Consider the following 26,020-nt stretch of genomic DNA (forward strand, 5'->3'; position numbering starts at 1 on the left):
CAACTACTGAGCCTGCGTGTCTGGAGCCTGTGCTCCGCAACAAGAGAGGCCACGATGAGAGGCCCGCGCACCATGATGAAGAGTGGCCCCCGCTTGCCGCAACTAGAGAAAGCCCTAGCACAGAAACGAAGACCCAACATAGCCAAAAATAAATAAATTAATTAATTAAAAAAAAAAAAAAGTATTTCTTTAAATTTTTTCAACTCTTGACCTTTTTTTTCTCTACTATCTTAAATCTGTTTTATCTTCAGATATGCCTCCCTTTTCACTTTTAATAGTATGTATTTGTGCCTCTTCTCTTTTTTCTTAACATTATCAGAAGTTTGTCAATTTTATTAATCTTAAAAAAAACCCCTAAGTTTCTGGCGTTGTTGTTCCTTTCTTTGTTTTCTAGTTTATTAATTTCTGCTGTTATTTTTATTCTTCCTATTTTTGGGGGGTTAATTGTTCTCTAATGTTTTAGGTGTCTTAAGTTAATGCTTAATCTACCAATGTTTAGCCTTCTCTCCTAATGTAAATATTTAAGAGTAATACCCTTGAAGGATTGCTTTATCTACGTTCTACAAGTTTCATTTTGTAGCGCTTTGGTATCACTCAGTTGTAAGAATTTATTAATTCCCATTATGATTTCTTTTGAGGTTATGAATTATTCTGAAGGGTGTTTTTAGATGACCAAATATATGAAGCTTTTCATTGTGGTCAGAGAACATGATTTACATGAAACAAATCCTTTGAAATGTGTTGAGACTAGCTGTATGGCACAAGTGAATTTGGTAACTGTTCCCAGGTGTGTCTAGAAAGAATGTATATTCTGCAGTGTGTGTAGCATTTTATATATGGTCACTAGATTAAATCCTCTGTATCTTTACTGATCTCTTTCTGCATGATATCAATTTCTTAAAGAGGCATATTAAAATAGCCATTGTAATGGTAGATTTATTTCTCTTTATAGTTTTATCCATTTTTGTTTTATATATTTTGAATGTATCTTTTTAGTTTTATACAAGTTTAGGAATGGTTTTATCTTCCTATGAATTGAGCCTTTTATATTAGTTAGAAATTCTTTTTTGCCTTTAGTATTGCTTTTGCCTTAAGGTTTTTTTTTTTCTTTTTTCTTGTACCTGATACTAATAGCTATGTCAGCTTTCTTTTGATTATAGTTTGCTTGGTATACATTTTCCATGATTTTTCTTTCAGACTTTTTGTGTCCTTATGTTTTAGGTGTGTCTTTTATAAACAGTTTAGAATTTGTTTTATTTTAAATCTAATCAGCTAATCTGTCATTTAACTGGAGAGATAGGATAATTTACACAATAACTGATATATGTGGATTTATTTCTCCATCTTATTTTGTTCTATTTTCCCCCTTTATGCCATTTTTTTGAATGACTAAGGCTTTAAAAAATTCTTTAATTCTATTTTTTTCTCCTTTAATAGGTTGGAAGTCAAACATTCTATTTCTATCATTTTTGTGATTACCCTTAAAAATTTAACATGCATATTTCACAGAAGTCTAAAGTTAATACATATATTTATCCCCCTCCTGAATAACACAAAAATTTAGGCTCTAATTGCAATCATTATTATATTTTTTCTAAAAGTTCTATTTTTTCAAAATTTGCCCAGTTACTATTGATAGTCATTTGTCTTTTACTGGTGCTTTCAATTCCCTCTTTTATTTATTTAATGAAACATTCTTTTATATTCTATATCTGATAATTCTTAAGTCTTTGAGGTATGATCTATTTGTTGTTTCTGCTGACTATCACTCAGGGCTTCCTTTCTTACATGTTTTGAGTTATCTGATTTTGAACTTATATATTTTGGGAAATTTATCTGTGAAGATTTCCTGGGGCTTGGTTTGAGAAGCATTCCTTTAGAGAGAATATGTGTATGTGTGTGTGTGTGTGTGTGTGTGTGTTTATGTATTGGTATCTATGTATGTGTATATTTATGCAAGTGTACCATGTATGTGCATATGATGTGTCATGCATGTAAGGTTTAATGTACACGTGTATTTGAGTTTGTGTGTTTGCTTATATATGCATGTATGTGTGTTTATGCATGTGTGTGTATGTGTTTATGTGTGTGTGTGTGTGTGTGTGTGTGTGTGTGTGTGTGTATGTGTATGCAAGTTTGGCAGCTGGCTGGAGGCACCACCATGGGGGGCTGCTTTAAATTGAATTCTTGGCTTAATATTTTTAGGACCACACAAGTATGAATTACAGCCTAACTTGCATGAAGACTGCTCATTGTTCCATATTGTCTTGGGAGCCCCCACTAACCAATTCTATATTTTTTTAGAATTCCTCAGTTTCTGGCCTGTTACAGTATCCCTGTCTATTATCAATAACTGATACACATTTCTTTCCCCAGCTTATCCTTCATTGACATGTGGCCCTTCAAGTTCCCTGGCTTTTTAAAACCTTAACTCCCCACTTTTTTAGGCCCAAGATTTTGTTTATTATCAACCATGTGACTGTTAAAAAATCCTTAGCTGCAGGTAAATGGGATCAATAGATAATTTAAGGTAGCTGCTAGTGTTAGTGCTTGCTTATACTCTGAATTTATGTTGCTACTTCACATTTTTGGCCTCTGGGGACTTCTCTTCCTCTGTTTAATGCTAATTCACACACTTAAAAAGATATTTTTTATTTATAATAGAAGAGTTGAAGAGTACCTACCATATTGCAGGCCTTTCTTTGTACTTTTAACTTTTATTTTCTAAGTTTGATTATACATTCAATGCATAAAGATTCACAGTTATTATATCCTCAATGTAAAATTTACTTGTAATCAATATGAACTGTCTGTTATTCCATTTGATCTTTTTTGGTTTGAATTCTACTTTACCTAGTATTGTGTCTAGTTTAGCTTTGCCCTTCTCATTATTACTAGTTTTTCTGTATGTTTTCTGTATAATTTTGTTTGCTTGTATTTCTTATAAAAACATTTAATTGTAATTTATATTCAAAACTGTGAGAGTATCTTTGTTTTCTAATGGAAGAATTTAACTAATTCATATTTATCATGAAAATTGAGATAAGAAGACTGATTTTGGTTCTTTTCCCTTATCATTTGCTATATTGATGCTTTTTCTCCTGCTTTTTGTCCTTTATTAATTTGAAAGTGTTACATTAATTTTTATTGTATTAGTAGTTACCATTCAATTAAAGACAATTTTGACCTTTTATTTCTCTACTGATTCAATAACCAGTATAATATTGAATTCCTTCATTTAAGGTGAGAGATTATTTATCCTTTTTATTCCTTTCCACTTCTACTTTAGCTTCCCAGTATTTGCTGAAAAATCAAACTTCGAGCCCTAGATTGTTAATAAAGACATTACACGTGTTTTCTTTCAGGAATCTTAGAATATATTTTTACAAATTCTTAAAAGTTTCTGGCATTTTAGTGGCATCTGTTCCTATCATTCAGTACTGATAAAGATATTTTCCACCTGTGTTTTGATTATTTCAATAATTTGAGACAGGTTAAAATCAGACAAATAAAATTCAGAATTCAGAAAATTAAATTTCCCTTAAATTGCATTTAACTTGAATGTATCAGGGCTGCCTGTACATATCGATACATCCTTAAAACACATGAATCCAACTTCAAGTGTAGTAAATGATGGCGATCTTTACTACAGCTTTTCTTGAAGAACTGTTACAGTCCCTTATCTTGAAGCCAAAAATTCATTTACTTCTGATGAGTTGTGTAAGTTTCACTGGGAATCAGGAGATTTAAATTTTAGATTCACTAATGTTATTAGACTTGGGAAATTTTACTTAAAATCTCTGGAGAAGGCACCATTATACAGTACATTATATGTATACATTATACAGTACAGAAAGCCACTGTCCTTGGACCTGCAAGGTTTGGGTTTGAATTCTGACTATTGCTACTTACTAACGTATTGGGGAATTTCTCCACCTACAAATGGATTACTACTATTTAACTCAAGATTATTTTGAGAATGAAATGTGATAGCCTATGTGCAAAACTTAGTACAGGCTTGACAAATAACAGACACTTAATAGTGTTATAGCACAGTTGGATAACAGCAAATAAAGATATCTCAAAAATAAGGGATTTGGGGGGCTTCCCTGGTGGCGCAGTGGTTAGGAATCCGCCTGCCGATGCAGGGGACACGGGTTCGTTTCCCGGTCCGGGAAGATCCCACATGTCGCGGAGCAGCTAGGCCCGTGAGCCACAACTACTGAGCCTGCGCGTCTGTAGCCTGTGCTCCGTATCGGGAGAGGTCGCGATAGTGAGAGGCCCGCGCACCGCGATGAAGAGTGGCCCCTGCTCGCTGCAACTGGAGAGAGCCCTTGCACAGAAACTAAGACCCAACACATCCAAAAATAAATAAATAAATAAATTTATTAAAAAAAAATAATAATAAGGGATTTGAAAAATAAATAATTTAACCAATGTATTGATTCATTTCACTAAGAAAACACTTTATATATATATATGTGTGTGTGTATATATATATATATACACACACACACACATACATACAGACACACACACACACACACACACACACATATATATATATATATAGAAAGTCTTATCCAGCCCCCTCCCCCAGTGTTCTGATATAGCTTGCTCTGTAATTACAGGCTTTTAAGGAGAAAAAAGTTTTCAACACAGGCTATAAAATGTATTGGTTGTTATGGAGACCATAGTCTCTAAACTAATCAGCAAATCTAGAATCTGATTATCTTGTTGAAGGAAGAGGCTTTCTCCTTTGAGAAGAGAAAATCTACTCTTTCTGGTAGAAGAGGTGGGAATTCATTCTGGAGGTGACATATTATGGGGTAATGATACTGATTTTCCTTTCCCTTTGGCCTTGAGGTAAGGAAACATAAGGATGTGACTTCTAAATAAGATTCACAAATTTGTTTGCAATATCAGGTATAGATTAAAAAGCAATTGACATAAATTAATGTTTTTTTCAGAAAGACTTAATTGTCCCTAGACTTTTGTACTGTTCTTTTCTTCAATATACTGTAATTCAGCATCATGTTTTTTACATTAAAAATATAAGTGGGATGCAATACTCAGTCTAGTTTTTACAAAATCATAAACATTGCTATTTGGTCAAGTTTTCCCAAAGAAAATAGGGCAGAAATGTCCAAATGAGTGTTAGACTATCAAATTATGCTATTGTGCTTATGTCTTATATTGAAGAGAATAAATAGAATTCTTTGAGTACATTCAACAGAAGGTTGAATTATATCAATACTTTTCAATGCCATATAAAATCACGTAAATTCTATACTTTTCCTTCATTTGCACTGAGCACGGTTTGTGACTACATCCCAGTGCGCCATTCTGGGGAGTGGAGACACAACAGTAAACACAACAAAGTCCCCACACTCATGGAGTTTCCAGTCTAGTAGAAGGATATGGTACATAGATAAATGAATAATATAAGTTCAGATGGCTATTAATACCTTGAGAAGTAATTATATAGGACAATTATGGATGACTTCTTTTAGAAGACTTCTTTTAGTGATCAAGAAAGACCTCTTAAAGGGGGTGACACATGAGCCGAGACCTAAACAACCCAGGCAAGAGCATTCTGGACAGAGAATATGGAGATGGGCATGAGCTTGGAGGGATGAAGGAACGGAAAAGCCAGTGTGGCTAAAATGTCCTATGGGACAGGGAGGAGGGACAAGAGGGAATGACAGCAGGGGTCAGATCATGTCCTGTGGACCATAAATGAGGACTTTGGAGCTCATTTTATTTGTGATGGGAAACTACCGGCAGATTTCAACTTCCATTATTGGCAGGGAAGTAACAGGATCTGACGTACCCTTTGAGAAGAGAACTTACAGTTCTCCAGGGGACAAGACTGGAAGCTGGGAGACAAGGTAGGAGGCTGTGGCAGTGGTTTGGGCCAGGGGTGCTGCTGGTGTGGAGGAACTCGTGAGGGGGGGAGATAATAGATGTAGTTGGATTCCTTTAGTTTGGTCATTATTCCAGCAGGTCCTCCTACTGGATTGGCTGTGAGGCTGTAGGGAAAGGAAGGGCATCTTCCAGGACTTTGGTTTGAGCAGACTGTGGTGCTATTACTGAAGTGGAGTAGGTACTGGTTTGGAATGGGAGATGAAGAGTTCATTTTTTGACATGTTACGCATACACTGGATACTAGAACCCAAGTGGCAGTATCAGTAGGCAATTAGATCTCTGGGGAGAAGTCAAGGTTGAAAAATCAGATTGAGAGCCATCAGGGTATAGGTGGTATTTATATCCATGGGACCGAAAGAGATGGCTAAGGAGAAAATGTAGATGAGGAAGAGAGAAGGAGCGAGAGCTGTGTCCTGGGGCTCTGTAATATAGACACAGAGGAGCCAGCAAAGGAGACTGGGGAGGAAGGGCCTGTGAGGCAGGAGAAAACCAGTAGCTAGCACAACGCACGGCTTGGCACATAATACACATTCCATACAAATCTGCTGGAGGAAAGCATGAGCGATCTGGCTTCTGCCTCCTCTGCCTGCCTCTTCATCTCATCTCCCACTGCTCCTCCAGGCCCACCCCGCATGCTAACCATACCCAATGACGCCCATGGTCCTCAACGCAAAGACACTCATCTATGCCTCTGTGCGTTTGCACGTTTTCTTCCCTCTGCTTTGAATGCCTTCTCCCTTCTGCTCGTACTCCCTTTTTAAACTGTGAGCGTGACGCCTGCTCTTGGAAAACCTTCTCCGTCCCTGTATTAGGATTCTTCATTATCTTCCACCAGATTCTGAGCTAGCTGAAGGCAAGGATAGTTATCTCTCATTTCGGTATCTCTAGTGCCTAAGGTAGAGTCTGAAAATAATAGTCACTTAACAAGTGTAATGCTTTTTTAAAACAAATACATGACGGCACCATTCAATTTGTGAGGATCAATTCAACTTCCTAGGCGACTTTACATTCTCCCTAGTTTATGTATTATCCCCCAAATTCTATGAGCAGGTTTATGGTTAGTTTACCAAACCCACAGAACAAAGTGGCACAGCATGTTCAGAGCTCTCTACTTGTGCTTATTTTACTGAAACAGAAGATGCCTTCTGTTCTGTGCACGTCTCATCCATATTTTATACAAGAGAAACCTCCTTTGACAAGGCTTTAGAAACATCACCATTTCACCACAGAGACAATTTAGATATCAACAGTGTAGAAGAGATAAAAAGCATACAGCATGGTTCAAAGTCATATCATAAAGCTTCCTTAAGCAGTCAGCATCATTCTGTGGATTCATGTAAAATGCTCCTGTTCTTTTGAAAATATTTCAAAGATCCTATAAAGGTTGTGAAGAAGTCCAATGAACTGGAATAATTTTACTGGATCACAATGCTGCTCGATCTCATGTTTAACAATGAGGCGGTATTACACATGCACCATCAATTTCTCAAAGTGGCTGCTAAAACACAGATGTGACACAGCTGTGATGTAGAACCAATTCCCTTCTATACAGTTCAGATTTCATTAGGACCCTGTACCCAGGAATCTGTAACCAGGATAGGCAACTGTTTCTATTTTCATCTGCAAACGAACAGCGCATAACAAGACTAAGAAAGGTTCACATCAAATGGTCATAAATATACAAAGAACAAGACTAAGAAAGGTTCACATCAAATGGTCATAAATATACAAAGAACAAAGTTAGCCTTGGAGCTCGTGTTCAGAGCTAAAATAGGAGACTACTTAAGAAAAATTTTAAAAGAGGGCTCTTGTTCCTGTCATTAATCCTTCCTGAATCCTGGTACAATTGTATAGAGCATCAAACCATATTTTTTCAGCATGGGAAAGAATTATCTTGTAAATGGCACAGTATTTTCAGTCATTTTAGTTGAATCTTGAGTATTTGTCCAGAACATGTCTTGTGACATATCCCTTGTAATTCGTTTTGTTGAAATCTGTTAACTTCAATAAGTATACTAATAAAGGAAGGAAAAACACTAGAGTGATAGAGAAAATGTGGGAAGAAGGCTAAGAAAAACAGTAAAAACATGAAAGGAATATTCAACCAATAATAAAATATATATAAACTATAAAACATATTACAAATTATATAATTCAGTGGCCAATTAAGATGATAAAGGACAGATAGAAACGGGAAAAAAGTGAAAAGACAAATATATATTCAGTAGGTAAAAAAGGAAGATGATTGCTTATTTACTAAAAATATGCTTCAATCCTAGTGATATCTTCTTTTTGAAATTATTATTCCCAGGTTTAAAAAAAATTAAAGGTTGAAAATATACTGTCCTTAAGAACTTCACAGGAACACAGATCTAGGAATGATGTTGGCAGAAACTGGAAAGTATACTCTGGGTGATACAGCAGTAAGTAATCTTGCGTTTCTCCCTCACCATTAGAACCTTGACAAGGAACTTGTTAGGTAAAGATCTGGTCATTAGAGAATTTACTTAGAGGTGAAAAATAACTGAATCCAGTGATGTAAGTTCATGCAAGGAATTCAGCAACAAATCCAATCAGAACTATATGCTCTCTTTTCCCATAATGGCTTAAATTGCTGCAGTAGGAATTTAGATTAGACATAAGGAAACATATTCTGATTGAAATGATTGCAAGACATTGAAATGGGTCACCTAGGAAAGTTTTAGAATATTATTTCCTAGCAACTGCTAAAAATAGAACTGATACTCAGGGATGGCCGTAGGCAAATGTGAAGAATCATAGATTCACAGATCGTGACAGAAGACAGCCTTAGAAATCATCAAATCCAGAGGTTCCTAAATTTGTCTTCACACTGAATCACCTGGGGGGATCTTTTCAAAATTTCCAAACCCAGGCCACAGCCAGGGCCACTGCAATCACAGTACCTTGGAATGGGACAGGCATCAGTATTTTGGGAAGCTCCCCAGGTATTTCCAGTGGGCAGCCTAATTAGGGTATCATGGATCTAATGAATGGTCTCAGGTTACACATAAAGAAATTGAGGCACAGAAAAGGAAAAGGACTTTTCCAAGCCTGCCAGGGCAGTGAGTGGCCCAGGAGAAATAGAGCCCAAGTCTCCTGGCCCTGATCTGACACACAGAGCGTGTTTTAAGAAAAAAAAAAAAAAACAAAAAAAAAACACCCAAACAACTTATTTTATGTTTATGAAATCAATATCTATATCATTATAGATAATTTTAAAAAAACCATTGAAATTGCCAATGAAAATTAATAATCTCTCAATCTCACTATCCAGAGATGTTTTTAATTACTGTTGATACCTTTGCATTTCCTTCTACTCTTTTCTCAAAGTGCATGTGTACTTTTAAAATTTTGTAAAAGTAAGGATCCCTCTGAGCACGGCAGTAGGCTTTCTGGAAATCCGGGGAGCTAGAGGTACTGACGGCGTTGGGCGATGCTGGGGCATATTGCTGCCGTCTTCTCCCCATCCCGGGATGGACACACAGCATGAGGCCCCATCTCTCCTGACACCTGCATTTAGCCTGAGAACCAAATGGATTCAGGATGGACTATGTAAGTTCTTCCTGAGTAAAGACACAAAGCCCAAGTGTAAAAGGCCTTCCTTGTGGACTTAGTGTCACCAACAGCTGCACACCCATATTAGGGATTCTAGAGAAGCTGCATTTGTTTCCACTCATGTGGCCACTTCACTTCCATTGTGCTTGGGATCCTTGCCTGAATAAGTCAGGACCTCACCTAAATTTACAGTGGTCTGTGTGTATTTGTGTGTATGTGTGCATGTGTGTGTGTATTCTTAGCCATCCAAAATAATAATGCAAAGCTATTATTTTGAATGGGGTAAATCTTTATCACTGATCCAAATAATCATTGTGATTCGGTGGATCCGTAAAATCAAACTTCACTAATGAAAGAAATAATTCCAGTTTCGAAGTCCATGTTGTATTATTGCCAACTGGCCAATTAAAACTTAAACCTAATTTATGAGGTGACTTAAATCTGATGCTCACAGTTCAATGTCTGTTCAGCACAGGTAGAGAATGAATGCTTTAGTATCAAAAGCCAGCTTATTTTGAAAAGGAAGATTCTCTTTAGAATACCAAATGAGTCATAAGAAATGATTTAGACAAGGAAGTGGCTAACTTGAAATGGAGCTTTCGCAAGTGTGTTCTTGACATCAATGGCTTCAATAAACACCGTTGCCATCACAGAAACACATCTCAGTTAATTAGGGGATTGGTTTTACTTACTCTGTGAAAATGAAATATTTTTTCACAATTAGGTTTAAGGGTGATCTATCTACTTTCCTTCTGTAGTCAGATCAGGTAGTCAATCTTGTATATGTCTGCATTTTCACTCCAGAGCCATGCAGGACACAGAAATAGAACATTTGACTGCTCATTCCTTTTCTATGACTGCCAAGTTTTTTGATATAGGAAGCAAATGGTGTTAATACCCATAATAGTCTGATCTGGGGCCTTGACTTGAGGTTATTTATTTATCCATTTTTATTCTTTGGATATAAGGTAACTAGGATGGGATATCCCGGTAAACCTTTTATTCTCAGATTTCACCATGCAATTCAGTTTTTCATGGGAAATCAAATTCATCTCCAATTATTTGCATGTGGCTCATGTATGATACTGATAATTTCTAGCTATGTTTTAATACCTCTCTGCCTTTTACTTTCTCTCCATGCCTCTAGCCTTCTTGGTCCATTAAATATAGCTGTGAGACCAGGGATTGATGTATATTTCAAAAAAAAAAAACAAACAAAAAACCAAGTCACTTTAATATAAATTAAAACCAACATATTAAAGAAGTCTCATGTAAGAAAAACACATCTCTAAACTAAATTCCAATTTTGAGTAATTTTTAATATTGTTTACTATCTGAATTCAGAAGTTCCTCCCTTTATCAACAGCTCCAAGGTAATGTGCAAATGTGGGTTCCAGTTCTGCCTGCCAGTAATCAGCAGTGTTTGCTTGGGCAAGTCCGTTAGTGTCTCTGGATTTCAGCCCCTTCTCTACAGTGATGAGGTGGGCCCTATGAATCCCTGGCACGAAGCATAAACTCTAAAATGGCCTGTGACATCTCTCACAGTTCAGTACCGGAGGTTCCAGAGAAGACTGGGCATCTCTGGGAATGTCATTAAGATCTGTGATGGTTAATTTTATGTGTCAACTTGACTGGCCCATAGAGTACCCAGACATTTGGTTAAAGATTTCTGTGTGTCTGTTTCTATATAAGGTTAGCATTTGAATTGGTAGACTGAGTAAAGCAGTGGCCCTCTCCAATGCAGGTCGCCATCATCTAATCCAGTGAGGGCCTGAATAGAACAAAAAGGCAGAGGAAGGGAGAATTCTTTCTACTTGTCTCCTTGAGCTGGGACATTGGTCTTCTATATTCAGACTGGGACTTACACCATCGGCTCTCCTGGTCCTCAGACCTTTGGATTTGGACTGAAACTACACCACCAGCTTTTCTGGGTCTCCAGCTTTCAGATGGCAGACTGTGGAACTTCTCAGCCTCCATAATTGTGTGAGCCAATTCCTTCTAGTAAATCTCAGTCTCTGCCTCTGTCTTTATCTCTATCTTTATATCCTACTGGTTCTGTTTCTCTGGAGAACACTGACTAATACAAGATCTAAGAGTCTGATGATTGACCATCTGGGAGGAGGAAGAAGGACTGGTTACCCTCGTGGAAAAGAACCACTTTCTTAATCAACAGGAATTATTTATGTATGGAACATCAACTGTGTACCATCATTGTGTGGTATATTATATGCCCTAGTCAAATGAATAAAGGAAATTCGCTTTACCCACAGGGAGTTTACTGATTCTTTACAGAACTCTGTAGGGTTGTGTGTTTGATGTTCTACTTATTAAACCAAAGAGAAGTATAAGTGTTTGTCATCAAAAAAGAGATATCTCTCATCATCCAGTATTTTGATTTTATGAAAACCTTTTGAAACCAACATGGGCAGATAGCTCTACTGACCTGAATATAGCATTAAAGACTAGAATTATTTTAACCCCTGACTTCACTATTTGACAAAAATAAGGTATTTAGGGCTTCCCTGGTGGCGCAGTGGTTGAGAATCTGCCTGCCAATGCAGGGGACACGGGTTCAAGCCCTGCTCTGGGAAGATCCCACATGCCACGGAGAAACTAAGCCCGTGAGCCACAATTACTGAGCCTGCGCATCTGGAGCCTGTGCTCCATAACAAGAGAGGCCGCGATAGTGAGAGGCCCGCACACCGCGATGAAGAGTGGCCCCCACTTGCTGCAACTAGAGAAAGCCCTCGCACAGAAACGAAGACCCAACGCAGCCATAAATAAATAAATAAAATTTTTAAAAAAAAGTACTTTCCCACTCTATATTTGAAGAATAATATTGCTGTGCATAAAATTCTATATATTAAAAAAAAAGGTATTTAACCTGCAGATCTCATTTTTGTTTCTTTTCAATAAACCAGGATTAATAATATTCAACATTACAGGAAGTTTTATAGAATAGTGATGATTGGTTTATATGGCACAGAATTGCTAATCAAGAGATGGGGTTTTGAAGACAGAGAAAAAAAATTTACGGTTACCAAAGGGGAAAGAGTGGGGGAGAGGGATAAATTAGGAGTTTGGGATTAGCAGACACAAACTACTATATATAAAACAGATAAACAACAAGGTCCTACTGTATAGCACAGGGAACTATAGTCAATATCCCATAGTAAACCATAATGGAAAAGAATATGAAAAAGAAAATATATGTGTATGTGTGTGTATAACTGAATCACTTTGCTGTACACCAGAAACTAACACAACATTGTAAATCAACTATACTTCAATTAAAAACAAAGTGATGGGGTTTTGTATGTTCCAGATAAATAGACTTACATTATTCCTCCTACAGAAATAAAATTCCTAGAAAATTATTTAATAGTTGGTCCTAAAAGTAAAAAAAATCCAGGAGAGAGAAAGAGATATTGAGAGACAGGCTTTCTAATATTCCTCCAAATATCAGAGCTGGAGGGTACCTGTGGCAGAGACTGCTAGCTGTCAGTCAAAATACACTTTCCTTTCTTCTGTGGTGGTAGAACTGTGGCCGTTTCCCAGCCTCCCTTGCAGTTTGGGGGATGGGTGGTGGTGGAGTGATGTGTTCGACTAAGCTCCAGCCAGTGGTGTGTGAGCAGATGAGATCTGGGCCAGAGCTTTTAGGAAGGTGGGCCTGCCTCCTTCAAGCTCCCCTTCCCCTGGTGGGGGCTGGAGAAACAACACACTTGTGACTTGGCTTTGACCATGCAGGGGAGGATAATACCCTACGGGGTCGAGGGGAAACAAATGGCAAGGAACCTGGGACCCTAAATGGTGGCATTGAGCAGATCTGTCTGCTAGTCTGGGTGTTAAGAGAATTTATCCAAGCTACTTTTTGGTCTGGAGCTTGTCTACAAATATGATGGTCTAGAAGACCAATCTGTGGATAACTGAAGTTTTGTTAGAATGGGTCAAGTCACTACTATATATAAAATAGATAACCAATAAGGGCCTACTATACAGCACAAGGAACTCTACTCAATGCTCTGTAATGGCCTGTATGGGAAAAGAACCTAAAAAAGAGAGGATACATGTATATGTATGACAGATTCACTTCGCTGTACACCTGAAACTAATACAACATTGTAAATTAACTATACCCCAATAAAAATTTTAAAAAAGGGTCAAGTCAAAGATTTAATTACTTTGGTATTTACACAATGGATATCAAGGGAGGATGAAAGAATATGGTAACTGTTCAAAACACCGACTTAAATTATGGGTGGACTCTAAATATCTCTCTTCCTTTAAATAGATTACTTATCCTTAAATTGATCTCAGACCATCCTACACGTCTTTATACTTTCACCCATTTCACCTATGTGGGTTTATCATAAGTCACTCGACATTAAGTCTCATCTATGCTTCATATCGTTTTTGAGAATAAACTTTTCTTTGTTTAAAATGGAAGGATATTGACTCATTATGAGATCAACATTGCCAGTTTTCCAATGAACTCACAACACATCTAATCTTTATGCGATCTATCTACACTTTGACGTGGGAAGCATGTTAGCTAACATGATGTGCTAAGCTTTAGGAAATCTGTATCTTAAGAAGTTAACCTCAAGATTCTTTCAATATTGCCCAAAGAATGTTTCCATATATTTTCAGAAGATTTTCTCTTTTTTGAATATTGAATCTAAGTCAGAATGATTTAAGTAGTGTTTAATCCATTAATCTCTTCCACCTACTTCAAAGAGGTGACACTGTCATAGAAAGCAAGAGAAAATATGAGGGGGTGGTAGAGACAGATAATCTTCTTGGTAGGCGGGCACCCAAGTCAGAAGTTTCTTACATGATCCTATATTAACAAACGGAGTTCAAGAATAGTCTCCAATTCCCTTCAGTCATTTAATTTCTGAGGTGCCTATCAGATGTTACATTGTTTTGAACATGACATTTCCTAGTTAAACTTAGAGATAAAGAAGGTCACTCACATTTCCAGACCAAGGAGTTTCTTGTTAGCATTAAACTCTTTCACTATCCTTGTTGTTAAACAGTAATTACCAATTTGTCTGTGCTTTTTCATATAGTGCTGCTGAGGGAAAGTTAGCCTGGAGTCTGAAGGAGAGTTATCTTGAGAGCTATGTCCTTTGAGATAGGACATAGAAATGGGAAGTTAGGAGGTAGCTTTCAATGATGCTTGTTGGGGCACAAAGTTCATCTTCTGTTAGTAAGTTAGTGACATTTCTTAAACACACATTAAAGAAGAGATACTTAGGTGAAATAAATGCATTAGAGGAAGAAGCTGCTAATATGTTCATTTACTTATCCAGCAAAAGTTTGTGGGGCCTTGTTCTGTACCAGCCTCTCTGAAAGGTGCTAAGAACATAAAGATAAGACACGGTCCCACCTGTAAGAGTTCAAAATCTCCACGTGGAGATGGACGTGTAAATCCACAATAACTATACCAGGGGTCCCAAACCCCCCGGCCGTGGACAGGTACCAGTCCATGGCCTGTTAGGAACTGGGCTGCACAGCAGGAGAGTGAGCAAAGCTTCATCTGCATCTACAGCCGCTTCCCATCGCTTGCATTACTGCCTGAGCTCCACCTCCTGTCAGCATTATGGTGAGTTGTATAATTATTCCATTATAAATTACAACGTAATAATAATAGAAATAAAGTGCACAATAGATGTAATGCACTTGAATCATCCCAAAACTATCCCCCCGCAAACCCTGGTCCATGGAAAAATTGTCTTCCACGAAACCGGTCCCTGGTGCCAAAAAGGTTGGGGACTGCTGAACTATACCATGGGATAAACTGTACTTGATGATCTCCTGAGCTGCAAAATACCTGCAATTCTTCCAGATCTTTACAGAACTCTGTAGGGTTGTGTGTTTGATAAGGGCACAGCTATCTTACTCAATTTTCTATTCCTAGCACCTAGCCCAGTGCCTGGCCCGCAGAAGGAGTTTCAAACATGTCTGATGAATTTGTTGCTACATCCAGTTTATTTTGAAGGCTGAGGCACCTAGAGAGACTAACTAGCTAAACACAGTGCCAGATGCTGGCTGGCTCTTTCCCTCTGTGCTGACAGTGATAAGAGGTATTTTTGATGTGTGGTTGCAGGTGTGCTGCCTGCCCACGTGACCTCCTCTCTCCTCTGTTGACGCAGCACAGGTCGCTCTAGGGATCTCCGTTCCTGAGCCCCTGGGGCTCCTTCCCTGCTTCTCACTTCTGTGCCTCCCAGTGCATCTTTCCCAGGCACCTGTTGTAGCTGACAGCGTGTTTAGGCTGCTGGCTAGGAAGAAAATCCAGGAGGAAGTATGGAGGAAGCTCCTTCAGGAAAGAGGCATATTTTTAAAGCCCCAAGTAGGAGTATTTGGCTCTTTGTCCTAAAATTACAATACGCTGAGCCGAGATGAATTTGCAGTGATAAAATGTAAGATATGCAGGCAAAAAGCTTCACCCACATAAGGCCTCAGGAGATCTAACCGTTGTTCAACCTGGGTTTAAGCTATGTTAGTCTTCGCACATAAACAGGTTCCCAGGTCACATAAGATATGCAATAAATGTGCACGTGGTGTTAGTTGTCTTTAGTAGAAGAGATGGAATTTTAGGGCATTTTAGCTCAATGTTAGTTGAATTGCATGTTGTCAGGTATTACATAGTGTAAGTATAGCCTAGTTCATACCATGCAGAATATAAAACATGCCCAATGTTACTCCATGGCAAGATTGGTTGGTGTTACCTGCATTGTAATAAATGTGTCTCATTGACTGACACTGAGACCAAGACAGCCACAGAGGACACTTCAGTACAGTCCCTGGTAGAAATACATACACCATAGACAGAATTGATTGTTTACATCAGCTATGAAAATGCAAATACTAAATTACATTAGAAGGTGATATGGCACGTTATAAGCAACAATAGATAGAAGTGTTTCTCACATTAGGTGATTAACAATTAGCCATCCATCCATTAATTCAACAAATATTAAATACTTACTAGGTACTAGGCACTGTTTTAGATCTTGGGGTACAGTGTTAAATAAGAGAGAAGTTTCCTTTCCTCACAGAGGTTACATTTTAAAGTGGACAGAGAACAAACAGATAAATAAAAACAAATAAGGAAAGATGAAGTGATAAATATAAGGATGAAAAACAAAACTCTAGGTGCTGTGATAGCAACTGGTGGTCAGGTTCAGCTTTTCTGAGGTGTTGACACTCAAGCTAAAATTTGAATGACAAGAAGGACCCTGCCACATGAGGATCTGGGGGAAGAATGTTCCCTGAAGAGGAAAGACAGAGTGGGGCAGAACTAGAACAAAAAATTTCACAAGTGGTATGGAAACACAAAAGACCCCAAATAGCCCAAGCAATCTTGAGAAAGAAAAATGGAGCTGGAGGAATCAGGCTCCTTGACTTCAGAATATACTACAAAGCTACAGTAATCAAGACAGTATGGTACTGGCACAAAAACAGAAATATAGATCAATGGAACAGGATAGAAAGCCCAGAGATAAACCCACGCACATATGGTCACCTTATCTTTGATAAAGGAGGCAAGAATATACAGTGTAGAAAGGACAGCCTCTTCAATAAGTGGTGCTGGGAAAACTGGACAGCTACATGTAAAACAATGAAATTAGAACACTCCCTAACACCATACACAAAGATAAACTCAAAATGGATTAAAGACCTAAATGTAAGGCCAGACACTATTAAACTCTTAGAGGAAAACATAGGCAGAACACTCCATGATATAAATCACAGCAAGATCCTTTTTGACCCACCTCCTAGAGAAATGAAAATAAAAACAAAAGTAAACAAATGGGACCTAATGAAACTTAAAAGCTTTTGCACAGCAAAGGAAACCATAAACAAGACAAAAAGACAACTCTCAGAATGGGAGAAAATATTTGCAAATGAAGCAACTGACAAAGGATTAATCTCCAAAATTTACAAGCAGCTCGTGCAGCTCAATATCAAAAATCAAACAACCCAATCCAAAAATGGGCAGAAGACCTAAATAGACATTTCTCCAAAGAAGATATACAGATTGCCAACAAACACATGAAAGAATGCTCAACATCATTAATCATTAGAGAAATGCAAATCAAAACTACAAAAAAAAAAAAAAAACTACAATAAGATATCATCTCACACCAGTCAGAGTGGCCATCATCAAGAAGTCTACAAACAATAAATGCTGGAGAGGGTGTGGAGGAAAGGGAACCCTCTTGCACTGTTGGTGGGAATGTAATTGATACAGCCACTATGGAGAACAGTATGGAGTTTCCTTAAAAAACTAAAAATAGAACTACCATATGACCCAGCAATCCCACTACTGGGCATATACCCAGAGAAAACCATAATTCAAAAAGAGTCATGTACCACAATGTTCATTGCAGCTCTATTTACAATAGCCAGGACATGCAAGCAACCTAAGTGTCCATCAACAGATGAATGGATAAAGAAGATGTGGCACATATATACAATGGAATATTACTCAGCCATAAAAAGAAACGAAACTGAGTTATTTGTAGTGAGGTGGATGGACCCAGAGTCTGTCATACAGAGTGAAGTAAGTCAGAAGGAGAAAAACAAATACAGTATGCTAACACATATATATTGAATCTAAAAAAAAAAAATGGTCATGAAGAACCTAGGGGCAAGACAGGAATAAAGACGTAGACCTACTAGAGAATGGACTTCAGGATATGGGGAGGGGGAAGGGTAAGCTGGGACAAAGTGAGAGAGTGGCATGGACATATATACGCTACCAAATGTAAAATAGCTAGCTAGTGGGAAGCAGCCACATAGCACAGGGAGATCAGCTTGGTGCTTTGTGACCACCTAGAGGGGTGGAATAGGGAGGGAGGGTGGGAGGGAGGGAGACGCGAGAGGGAAGAGATATGGGGATATACGTATATGTATAACTGATTCACTTTGTTATAAAGCAGAAACTAACACACTATTTTAGAGCAATTATACTCCAATAAAGATGTTAAAAAAAAATTAGTCCCTATGCTCACCTCTCAGTTTAAACATCTGTCAAATAAAATAATAACTGTTTTTAAAAAAAAAAAAAAAAGACAGAGTGGGGACAGCAGGCAATGAGGCTGTTGTGCAAGAGGAATAGAGAGTGCAGCAGTGCCCCGGAGCTTGTGAGGGGATTAGGCGCAGAAGGAGGACCAGGTGCCAGGTCAGGAGGCAGGATGATGACCAAAAAAATATGAGGGTTTAAGAATGGAATAGAATGTGAAATAGAAGGAATATTGGAATCAGCGATATAAAAATGGAGACTGGAAAAATTCAACTTGCTCCAGGCATGGTTTTCATCTGGGTCTTACTAGTGTTTAGAACAGTCTCTGGTAAAGCCCATCTGTGGTGCCATTCTTTATTGGTCTTGAAATGAAGAATGTGGCACTTTTAGTTCTCTTAAGAATCTTAGACTCTAATATAGTGTCTATAGTTTACCACTTCTTCCTTGATTACCAACGTAATACATGTTTATGATAGAACATTTGGAAAATATAGATAGCTAATGGAAGAAATCACTCCAAATCCAGCCACCCAAGGATAATTACTGTTAAGGTTTGGGCACAGACTCTCTTTATGCTTATACAGTGCAGTGATTCAGAATATGGGCTCTGGAGTCTGGGTAAAAATCATGACTTTGTAACTTGCTAAATGAGAGTTGTTCATTTTCAGTCTATCTTAATTGCTTATAAAATGCCACGTAACTGTCTGCAATATCTTTAAGCCTCAGTTTTCTCATCTGCAGAATGAGAATAGTAATATTACCTTCCTCATAAGACTGCTGTGAGGATTAAATGAGAATCCACGCAAAGCTCCCGAGGTAGTGCCTGGCACACAGTATGTATTCTAACATGTTAGGTATCAAGCTACTATCATTTTACGAAGTTGGGATCATACTGTAAAACTGTCAGTATATAAATTATTCCAATTATCACTAGACATTTTTACATGATGTTAAATATTTTTCTATGATGTAGTTTTTAATGGTTACATAGCATTTTATTGTAGAGATAATAACTTAGTTAATTCTCTGTAATGGGACACTTGAGCTTTTCCCAAATTTTCACTATTTAAAAAAATTCTACAGATAAAATGTTGCAAACTTTCATGATTATTTCTCTAGCATAAATTCTAAGAAGTGGCTGGGTCGAGGGGCATGTATATTTCCAAGACTCTGATGCGTTTTATTATGTCTTCTACTATGGATTTAGTTTAAACCCTGGATAAGAATAATGCTGGGAAGTAAGTAGTTCACGTATGTGTGCAGTTTTGAAGGTCTGATTTACCATCAGCTTGGTGAAACACAACCCCTGCCCCCATGCCTCGCGCCTGTTTTCTCCACACCTGTTCACACTTTCTGGTCAGCATCATTCTCCCTCATTCCTTAAGGAAGCTTCTCAGTTCCAGGCTTCCAGCTGAGCAAATGTGCTTACAATTTTCTGCTTTGCTGGGAATTCTGTACTTACCATTTACTTCACTTCACTTGAAGCTACAAACGTATAGCATTCTTAGTATATTAAAAATCCAAGCCCCTCATCTTATAATGAAGAAACTAAAGTAGAAGGGAGCAAATGTCTTGCCTGAGTTGGTCATCTGGTCCATGCCATTGTTAGACAACTACTCAAAGCTAGCTCATTCCTTTGTCTCTTGTACCTAGTTCAGCAGCCAGCACATATAGATAGCCAGTAATGTTTGCTGAATGACTACTTCAAGTAACTTATGGCATTTTAGGATTTTGCAGCTGGAAAGGACCATAGAGGTGTGGAAAAATGAGACTTATATTGGTTAATGAGATGTTTGTTGTTATTTAGTTATGAGCAACAAGTTGGAATAACAACTCTGGTCTCTCAATTCCAAAGAGACAAGGAGAAGCCAGGAGAAAACAAGGCTTCCTGGGGTGAATGGGTGTCATGTAGAGAAGGGATTCACCTAATTTTGCCTTGTTCCAGAGACGGCAAAGCCAGGGGTAAGAAAACTGGTACTTGCTTGTAGGCCAATTTCAGCCTAATCCTGGGAAGAGCTTTTTTAATTGTTAGGATTGTCCAAAACTGAAACAGGTTTTCTTGAAAAGAAGTGAGTTGCCCTTAATTGAAAATGTTCAAGTAGAAACAGGGTATGTTTGAATAAATAACTTGTCAAGTATGTTTGAAAAGAAAAAAAATTGTTTTGTATGCCTGGTTGGGATAGATGACTTCTAAGGTCTCTACCAAAACTAAGATTAAGTGATTTTATGAATAGATAGATACACAGATGGACAATTTTTTTCTTGTTGATATGTTACTTTGTAATTAAGTCTTTTGAGTTTGAACTCACTGTCTCATTATAAATGGGACCAGAGAAACTAACATACCACTGTAAAGCAATTATACTCCAATAAAGATGTTAAAAAAAAAATAAAAGGGCTTCCCTGGTGGCGCAGTGGTTGAGAATCTGCCTGCCAATGCAGGGGACACGGGTTCGAGCCCTGGTCTGGGAAGATCCCACATGCCACGGAGCAACTGGGCCCGTGAGCCACAATTTACTGAGCCTGCGTGTCTGGAGCCTGTGCTCCGCAACAAGAGAGGACGCGATGGTGAGAGGCCCGCGCACCGCGATGAAGAGTGGTCCCCACTTGCCGCAACTAGAGAAAGTCCTCGCACAGGAGCGAAGACTCAACACAGTCATAAATAAATAAATAAATAAAAAGAACGTGAATTTCTTTAAAAAAAAAAAAAAAAAAAAAGCAAACTGGGCTATTCATTTAAAAAAAATAAAAAAATAAATAAAATAAAATAAAAGGGACCAGATAAATTATAAAGTCTTTACTGCCCCAAGATTCTATGGTTCTAAATCATCTTCTTTTTAATGCTAATTCAGTGTCCTATACACAGTAGGAGCTCAAAAGAAACTTAAATTAGCTCTTAAGTCTGGAAAAATCTACATTTAAGATAAACTGAGCTACAGGCTCCATGCAGTTGAACAACTTGATTGAAACTCAGCTGGTCTCAATCAAATCTATCAGTTGATCACGTTCAAGAGCACTAAATATGCCTTAACTTTTATTTTAATTAAAAAGGTTAAAATTAAAAGAAGAAATTTGGGTGGATTGTATTGTGATGAGATAAAAGTGTTCTCTTATTAGGTTTCTGAATGATGATAGGAAATTTGGCTGGAATTATTTCCTAGAATATAAAGAATCTTTTTAATATTAAATTGCAAGTATGATTTAATTGCACTTCAAGTATGGAGTTACTGAAAGACTGCCTGCAGTATAATAATTTCATCCAAATTCTAGAGGTAAGATGGCCACATAAATGAACCATATTACAGGAATACTTTCAATTTTCAAGATTTCACATCAGTAATAGAAACAGAGGTCCTGGCAAGTTCATACTTGGGTTGGGTGAAAAGCTCAACTCTCAAATAGTCTTCTAGCAAAGCTTTGGTGAGAATCATAGATGGCACCTGTGATGCACTCTTTGTGCTTCTACCCAGGAAGGAAATGCATAAAAAACAGCAAAGGATGGTTTTTTTTGGCTTCCCTTTTCCCTTTCTTTCCTCCTTCTCTCTCCCTCTCTCTATCTCTCTTTAGAAGGCTAAATAAGGAAAGTAATGTTCAAATTAAATGTTTCATTTGATTTATCAACATTGTCATTGTTTCGGACACCCTTAACAGTAAAAAAAATTATGGCTCAAGTCAAGATGGGCTATCCATTGATTAGAATATCTCAGCCCTGCCTTTTTCCCCCACCCAGTTAGGAAAATGTATACTATTTCAGGGGTAGTAAAACCTTCTATGTTTCAGACATTGTGCTAGATGCCAGAGAGATAAAAACATCAGGCATGAACCCTGGCTTCACAGAAGCATAGCAAATGCATAGCACAGGTTCATCATGGGATGCACGCAAGGCTCAGAGTTTTCTGACCCAAGACTCCAGAAGTCACTGATAATCTACCACAGAATTGGCATAAGAGGTGACGTCTATTAGTCACCCCGGGTGGGAAGTCAAAAGTTCTCTGGTAACACGTCTCATTCTAACAATCATAGTCATGATTATTTCATGTCTATAAAGACCCATTTCATTTGTATCCTGCTGAAGTTTGATTTTTTTGAATTCCACTCTCAGAAACATGAAACAGAAAAACAAACCAAAAAACTTACCTCCACTGCTGCTTTTGCCCTTTCAAATTCCTCTTCTAAGGAGTGGTTTCTGGAAAGCAATGCACTTCCCCAGCGCTGTTCTTTGGTCAGTCGAGCCTGAAATAAACCAAACACATGGTGTTACCATTTCGGAATCACATAATACAAAAATACAAATATTTTTCCTTTTCCCATAGTACCCTAGAGTTTAAGAAGCACCTGCAACTGATGCCATTTTTGGAGTTCTTTGCAAGCATGAGGGAGTCCAAACTGGGAGGGTGCACGCATGCGTCTCCGAACAGTGAGTCTCAGCCCTGGTCGTATTAAAAACAACGCCCAGGCCCAACCTCCCAAAGACCTTACTTTTCATTGGTCTTGGTTCAAGGCATTGATATTTTAGTAAGTCTCCCCATGTGATTCTAATATGCAGCTAAGATGGAGTATCTCTATTAGTAGGCTAGACCTGGAAGCTGATATTCGAGCTTTCAGCTTGTTAGGAGGACCAGCTTCAGGTGAAACTGTGAAAGTTGCAGACATGGAAGGTAGCTGCTAGGTCTTTTTCCTTATACTCAGCTGAGCTTCATGCCGAATTCTCTTTCCTTTGCCTTATCTCTACTGGCACACATTTGTCTCACGACCCATTTCCTCAGGACATTGCTCTCTGCTCAATAATAGTCACTTAGATAAAATCATGTCTGGTAATGCCAACTGCTTTGTCACAATTAACAGGCAATGTGATATACATCTTAACTTAGCTAAATGCAAATATTTCCAGAAGACCCCCCACAAAGAGTTTGCTGGAATTTAAAAGATGTTATTATTTTAAATTTCACAATGAATACATTCTTTTTGAAAAAAAAATTAATCATGGAAAATAAGAGGTGTAATTCTAGACCTTTTTTCTTTGAAGTTACATATATTTATGCACCCATAGATAGAATATCAAAACATGTTTCAAAAAGTTTTTTGAAACATAAATGTTATGCTGTTCTGTGGTTTACCTTTTTCTACTCAACAATGTACCTTGGAGAGTCTCTACATTTTGTACTTACAGATCTACCTCAGTCTTTCCCCAGGGATTTCCCAGTAAGTATATACGGTACTTCGATTAGAGCTCTATGAGCATTCAGAGTGTTTCGATTTTTCTCCATGTAACTGCTTGCTTTCTTCTCTATCTTCTTTCTCTGCTGTGAGGTCCACGTGGATAAGATTTTGTCTGATAACTTTCGTACTGCCCCATCCCAAGCCCAGGGCCTGACAAGTGATACATGCCCCAAGGATGCCTGTGGACGGACTGCGGGAGGAGGGATTGCACTGCTAAGGCAGCTAGGCCTGGGGAGAAGGAGGAGAGAGGCTTGGAGTGAAGTCCCCCACCCCCTTTCATTGCAGGGCAGGCGTGGCTCCTCGGCCAGGTGGTAGATTACTGTCCTGCAGGGATGCTCAACCTCCACTTCTATGGGAATTACTTGAACAGGCTTGGGTCCCACCCTAGACCAGTGAAGTGACCTCTGAAGGTGGGGCCCATGAATTAAATTAAGTTTGAAAATTAAATTAAGTTTGAAAAGCTCCTGTGGTGATTTTGAAGAGCAGTCATGTTTGAGAACCAAAACTATAGTGAAACTTTGATCTTCACCCAGCACTTACCATCTATTCCGCTCAGCTGCTTTTCATTCTTTCTCCATCATCACTGGTCCTCAAGAGGAACCCCCCTCTTTAATGATTATATAGTGGGAATACCAGGGCTCACTAAATGCCAGATGCTGCTTCAAGTCCTTTACTTACTATAACTCATGTTGTCTTTTCAGCAGCCTGAGGTGGGTCCTACCATTAACTCCACGATTTTGAGGCACAGAGAGCAATTAAGTAATTAATTAAAACTTGCCCCTAGTCTCACAGCTAGTTAAGTAGTAGGGCTGGTGCTTCTGGACCATGTGCCTAACCACTGGACACACGGCCTTTCATAGGAGGCTGTGCTCAACTGGCCATTTTAGGAAGATGCAAAATATAGAAATCTGTCCCTTGGAGTTTCGTGCATGGTTGAGGGCGTTAGCCAAGAAGCCGTCTAAAAGAGTGTGGGCTGAAAATAAAAATAAAGTAATTATTAGGAAAATTTCTGAGCATAAATAACAGTCTTAGACTGCAGTTTGCTTTAGTGAATGTGAAAGGTTAATTTATTTGAACATTAATATATGTTTTCTCCTCCTTGATGTATTTACTCCCTGCTGTATCCCTGGCATCTCCTGCAAATAGTTGGTGCTCCATAAATAATCAGCAAATATTGGTTGAAAATATGCTGCCAGGGAATATATGAATGACTGAATTAAAGATATTTCTCTCAAGGTCTCCTGGCCAGTCTGGAGTCTAAGGAGGGTTTATAGGAGATTGGGAGGGACTTGTTTTTTGTCCTGTGCCTGGAGTGGCAGAGCTCTGTGCTAGCAAGCCCTGGTTCTGGGGGTGGGGCGTGGCTGCAGGATGCCCAGGTGGGGTGCCTAGTAAAGAGCAAGGCCTGTGGGCAGCTCAGGGTTGAGACCTCCGGAGCAGCGCCTGTGGTCAGAAACGGGAGGGCCATGAGGGCAGGTCGGGGCCTGCCCTGGCATCAGTGGCTTGCTCTCTGGTGGGCCAGGCCCAGTGGCCATCACGAACAAGCATCCTCCCTTATTCTCTGGGCCCCGTGGAAGCTACTACCTTTTTCTAACCCAGACAATCGAGGCAGGAAGGGGGAGATTGACACAGGTTCCAGAGATTAGATTGTGAACATATCTTTTGGGGGGCCACCATTCAGCCCACTTCAACCCTCATCTGACACTCTTGGGTGACAATATATTTGATTAACAAATATAAAGGTGCAGATGATTTATAACCTTTTAGAATTGACAGCTTGTTAGGGTGTTATAGCCTGGTAGAGAAGTTAACCCCAAAGATGACAGGACTTTACTGTCGTGTAGAAAGTTAATCAATCTTACATCTAACTTGGTAAACTTATTTTGGCACTTCTTTCCCAACTGGCTATATAAATCTCTGTTCCTTAATCCTTTGCTTTTGGAACCAAATCTTTTGTCTTCCTGCTGGTTCCTTCATGAATGAAATAAACAAATAAATTTTTAAAAATGTGGACACATAGTAAGAAATAAACTTTGTGCATTTATATAATAATGTCATGAATGACATTAGGAGAAGAAAGAGAAAGCACTAATATTTTTTCCCAAGGCACCTCCTTTTATTAGAGGCACTTTTCACCAGTGAAATATGATCTGTCTTTCCTGTGAAGCCTGACCTAACAGGACTCCATTACTGTCACTGGGGCTTCCCTTCATCAATGTTTCACGACCCAAGGGGATTATGAATCACAGGATGCAAAGCGTACCA

At 38.4% G+C, this 26,020-nt stretch overlaps 1 protein-coding gene across 13 annotated transcripts in view; it reads right to left on the bottom strand.

The window, feature by feature from the left end:
- PEX5L (peroxisomal biogenesis factor 5 like) overlaps nucleotides 1–26,020 on the bottom strand; it is a 246,584-nt gene that overhangs the window by 49,052 nt on the left and 171,512 nt on the right. For all 13 annotated transcript variants that reach the window (XM_082461401.1, XM_082461408.1, XM_082461409.1 and 10 more), the window contains one exon: nucleotides 22,676–22,771. In XM_082461401.1, the coding sequence (XP_082317527.1) occupies nucleotides 22,676–22,771 (96 nt within the window). The remainder of the gene's footprint in view (nucleotides 1–22,675; nucleotides 22,772–26,020) is intronic.

The sequence above is a fragment of the Balaenoptera physalus genome (assembly GCF_965194825.1).
Source record: "Balaenoptera physalus genome assembly, chromosome: 4".
NCBI classification, from domain to species: domain Eukaryota; kingdom Metazoa; phylum Chordata; class Mammalia; order Artiodactyla; family Balaenopteridae; genus Balaenoptera; species Balaenoptera physalus.